This window comes from Jatropha curcas, chromosome 5 (assembly GCF_041381405.1).
Source record: "Jatropha curcas cultivar XTBG-Jc1 chromosome 5, XTBG_Jcur_1.0, whole genome shotgun sequence".
Taxonomy (NCBI): domain Eukaryota; kingdom Viridiplantae; phylum Streptophyta; class Magnoliopsida; order Malpighiales; family Euphorbiaceae; genus Jatropha; species Jatropha curcas.
Window position 1 is genome coordinate 18,541,110 of NC_143155.1, and position 5,202 is coordinate 18,546,311.

General features: G+C 28.9%; 1 protein-coding gene across 2 annotated transcripts; it reads left to right on the forward strand.

Annotated features, from left to right (window-relative positions):
• Positions 1-1,906: 1,906 nt before the first annotated feature.
• On the forward strand, positions 1,907-4,689 carry LOC105639096 (basic helix-loop-helix (bHLH) DNA-binding superfamily protein). 2 transcript variants are annotated; one of them, XM_012223038.4, is made up of 7 exons: positions 1,907-2,858; positions 2,944-3,165; positions 3,254-3,388; positions 3,477-3,548; positions 3,836-4,075; positions 4,182-4,248; positions 4,387-4,689. In XM_012223038.4, exons 1-7 carry the CDS (start codon positions 2,166-2,168, stop codon positions 4,410-4,412), a joined length of 1,455 nt encoding a protein of 484 aa, XP_012078428.1. In that variant the 5' UTR covers positions 1,907-2,165; the 3' UTR covers positions 4,413-4,689. The 2 variants fall into 2 exon arrangements, with proteins under 2 accessions (XP_012078428.1, XP_012078429.1); XM_012223039.4 differs by having other exon boundaries at positions 4,390-4,689.
• Positions 4,690-5,202: the final 513 nt, after the last annotated feature.

Genomic DNA, 5,202 nt, shown 5'->3' on the forward strand with positions numbered 1-5,202 from the left:
AGGCATCATCATTTCACATTAGACCTAACAACTACTTGGGGGGAAAGGATTTAAAAAAAAAAACCATAATATTAAATAAGATTAGAAAATCTATTTCACCCTAATCATTGATGAGCAAATATCATATGACAACAAAAACAGTGCCAGTGTTTTGTGCCAACTGAGTCCACAAACTGCCATCTTTCATCTTACTGTGCTTTTTCCTTTTAGCACCATCTTATAAATATAAAATTACATTCTAAATTTTCTTTTCCAATTACACTATTTATATTATCTTTATATTTATAGTATTGAATAATTCTTTAAGATATGAACCAAAATAAAATAAAATAATTCTTTAATATATTTCAAATCAACTCATGTAAATTGAAGTTGAATTCTCTGGAGGAATCTGACATAAATTCCAATTTTGATTGATGAAAAACAAAAGCTCCCATCTAAGTTCAATTGATATTTAAATATTTATTCTAACTATCTCATAACGACACACTTAAAAATTGAAAAAAAATATAAATAAATAAACTTTAACTGACTATATTTTTAAGTGATTTTTTTTTTTTAGTGTTGGAAAACGGAGATTTGAACCTGAATATAATGTTGAGTGATATATACATTTATTATTAGGCTATATGTTGGTGTGTAAAATTTCTTTTAATAGTTTGAGGTATGAGATTATGTTATATAATCTGTATGACCTAAATTTTATTTTTTATTCTTTTTAAGTATTTATAATTAATATTTTCAAGTCAACTTATATAATATTAAATGTAAAATCTTTATAAAATTATCATATATATATATATATGATTTCTAAGGCCTAAATATGGACACCATATTAGATATAAAACTGATGACGTGGCATTTATTTTCTTTATAATTAATATCTTTTGCATTTATTAAAAATTAAATTTTTTACAATAATGGAGTTACAAACTAATAAATCTAATAGATGGTTTGATTATAATTAATATTTTTTAGTTTAATAAATATTAAATTTTTATTAAATAGTCTTTTTATAAAAAAACTAATGAAATTATAATAGAGTCACAGTTAATAAAAATTAATTAAATAATATACTTACATTAATAAATAGAATTAAAATATTAATTTTCATGCACTAAAATTTATTTCACTAAAATTAATTATTCTTATACTTCATCTAATTTGAATACACTAAATTCTAAAGAAAAAAAATTAATTAACTATATCAGTTGAATTATAATAATTTATTCATAATAATTAATTATGCTAATTAATATTTTAATTTATTATTTGAGAATTTAAAAAAAAAATTACAATCTTACTTTTTATTTTTTAATTAAAAATAAATAAATAAGTTATTTAAATTAAAACAACATGAATATAAATAATAATAAATTTTTTAAAAATCACATTCAATTTAATTAAAAAATAAAAAATAATACATCTCCGGATAGGTGACTGGTTATTTTAAATATGTATAGTCCCATATCCATCTTGAAATATTTAAATTATTATTTTAAAAATAAGGGAGGGTAACTTCTCTTGTTGGCTGATTTTCCCTTTTTTAGTTTTTACACAAAAAATTAATTTCGATTTAAAAAAAAAAGAAAGTCAGTCAGTCTCACTCAGGTCATGACTCAGGACTAGAGAGGAGACACGAAGCTAGTTTGACGTTGAAGGCCCGGCATTACCACCGTCTTTTGCGGAGTTCAAGGCACAGAATTTTCTAATAATGATATACGAATATTTAATTTTGTAATTTACAAAAAATTTATTAATTAAGTTTATAAAAAAAAAAAGGTCAAACAGACATTTCCATCTCTCTCTCTCTTGCTTCCTCTCTACTTTCCTCCATTTTCTTTTTCTTTTCCTTTCCTCCTTTTTATTATTTAACTTTTCTTTTTCTTTTATAATTTTTATTTAATAAAAAAAATTTTCAATTGAGTAAAATCCAAGAACTCTACCATAATAATTACATGTCCCTTTTGGCTTTAGCTCTTTCTATAATCTTTGCTACCTTATATGTTCTATAACAAGAAACCAATTACTCAACAGACTTAAATTTTTTTTCCTTTTAACTTTCTTTCTTGATTCTTGTTTCTAACTTCAATTCTCCATTTGGGTCCCCAACTTTTCTTAGATTCACTCCAGGATTTCTTTTCTCTCTTCTTGATTCATTTCTCATGGAAAAGGAATTTCTCTTCACTAGTAAAGAACCAAACAGCACAACAGCAGCAGCAGCAACCTGGAATTCTTGCAATTTTGGAATTGAAATCCAACCCAATTGTTTTTTAAATCCCAATTGGGAAAATTCAATGGATCAGAGCGATCCCTTTGAGTCTGCTTTGAGTTCTATTGTATCATCTCCTGTGACAACTTCAATTCCTACCAGTAATGGGGACCAAGTTATGATAAGAGAATTGATCGGAAGATTAGGAAATATTTGTAATTCTGGAGAAATTTCTTCTCCACAATCTTATATTAACAATAATAATAATAGTACTAATACTTCATGTTATACTACCCCATTGAATTCACCTCCAAAACTTAATATTTCTTCATTGTTAGGAAATCATCCAAGTTTAGCTCAATTCCCAGCTGACCCTGGATTTGTAGAGAGGGCGGCTAAGTTTTCTTTCTTTGGAGGAGCCCTAAATGAGCAAATGAAGGGTAATGGGTTTAAGGTGGATGGGAATTCAAATTCTGATAATGCAGATTTTGGAGATTCTAGAGAGGAATCTTCTTTATCTGAGCAAATCCCAGGTGGGGAATTGCGAATGAAATCCCAGAATAACGATTCCAATTCCAATGCTAGGAAAAGGAAAGCAATCCCTAAAGGAAAAGCTAAAGAAACTCCTCCTCCTTCTGAAGCTAAGGTAAAGCAGGGGAAATAAATAAATAAAGAAAAATACATTCCTGTTGGAGAATTAGTAAAATAAAGTATTCTGTTTTGAATTTCAGGTTGTCGTTGCAGAGAAGGAAGAACAAAGTGCAAAAAGAAGCAAATCAGAGGAAGGAAATGGGTGTGCAAAGGCTAAAGAAGAAGAAGAAAATGGGAAGCAGAAGCAGAATAGTAATAATAAGGAAAATCCAAATCCAAAAGCAGCAGAGCCACCAAAGGATTATATCCATGTTAGAGCAAGGAGAGGTCAGGCTACTGATAGCCATAGCCTAGCTGAAAGAGTAAGGATTTTCATTTCATCAAATTGTGTCTGTCTTTTTCTATTTTTAGTATTTGCATTTCCTTACTGTTCAATTCTTTTTCGTTTAGGTTCGGCGAGAGAAAATTAGTGAAAGAATGAAATTCCTTCAGGATCTTGTTCCTGGTTGCAATAAGGTGACAGGGAAAGCTGTTATGCTTGATGAGATCATAAATTATGTGCAGTCATTGCAGCGCCAAGTTGAGGTAATTTTCAGAATTTGCCAAACCATTCTCTTTATTAGTTTTAACTTGGAATTGGAATTGAAATTCTATTTATTGATGTCATTTGTAGTTTCTATCAATGAAGTTGGCTACTGTCAATCCAAGAATGGATTTTAACATGGAAGCTATTTTGTCCAAGGATGTAAGTTTTTTCTTTTTATAATTGTTTTTTTCCAATTTGGCTTTGACTAATTAGTTATGGAATTCTGATACCTTATATTATGGTTTTCAAGCCTTAACAGAATGTAACGTAATGTAATCAAAAGAATTTTTAGTGTAAACTACTGAGCTAAAATCCATGACTAGAGAATATATTGATTAGGTCCTGGTGGGGAAGTTATAGACATTTTTCCATAGTTTGTATTTGTTCTGTTGAAGTTGTTTTCGTCAGAAAATCTTAAAACCAACCAAAATCATGAAATTATGCAGATTTTTCAATCGCGAGGATCTATGTCACATAGTGTTCATCCATTGGATTCCTCTGCTGCTTTAGGATTGCCTTATGGTTACCAATCCCAGCAAGGAGTAGCCCTACCCAATTCCAGCGGCATCATGTCTAGTAATGCAGAAACTCAATTCTCAATGAACCCTTTAAATGTTTCTGCGTTGCGGCTAAATCAAAGTGTGCAGTTGCCTCCACTTGATGGATTTGGTGATGGAACTTGCCAGGTAATTGACAAAGCAAATGCTATATTCATATGTCTGGCATTGAGGTTGAAATTTATTCTTTTAAAATGGAAAATTGAAAATTTGCTACTTGCATTTTTATTTTCAGGTATCACCATTTTGGGAGGATGATCTCCAGAGTTTTGTGCAAATGGGATTTTCCCAGAATCAACATGGTGAGTATGAAAATTGAAGTTAGAGAGTATAAACTTGGGATTTGTTTGGTTGATCTGCATCTCATTTCCAATTATGGAGCAAACCAAACATGCCCTTTGATGAAAGTTTTCTAAAATCCTCTATTGGTTTTTGTGCAGCAGGTCATATGAAAGTTGAGCTATGATATTATGAAACAACAGAGGGCTCTGTATATACATCATCCAAGTTGTAGTTTGGATTAATCTCTTAGATTTGAAGAAAGAGTAGATTTTTCTTTTTTCTTTTTTAATTTTTTTCAGTTTTTACTATTTAAAATTTATCTCTATGTGATTCATGCAACTAATTCTTTGGAGAAATTCTTATTACAAAGAACCACATTGTAAAATCTACAACTAATTGCAATTTGCAACTAATATTAATATTTGATATTTATAATAATTACTATTATTATTTTTCTTTTATCTTCTTGCTTTAACCTTGTGTTTACAACTTGAAAAATAAAATTAAGAGGGAGTGTTTTGTCAATTCAGTTCAAATCAAACTTGAATAAATAATTAAACTTTTATTTCCATTAAAATTAGAACCTAATCGAATCCTTAAAAATCAAACCAAATCGAACCAAAAAAGTTTGGATATTTTGTATAGCAAATAATAAAATAAGCAACGGTTAACTAGAAATTATAGTGATTGATTGAGAGAAAAAGAGGGACAGAAAGTGAAAATGATGGATCTAAACATTGCTTTCGAAAATAGCTGGAAAAAAAAAAGGTGGTGGGGCCATGTAATTTGAATGATAATGATATATTATATATTAATATGTAAATTAACATAAAATCGCGTGAGTTGTGGGAAAATAGATTCTTACTTGCAACCAGCTGTTAAGTGGGGACACTTTTCTCTCTTCATAATTTTAGCTGGAATGCATTTCACTACTTATTTACCAAATCCACTCAATTAAATACGAAATTGCAAAT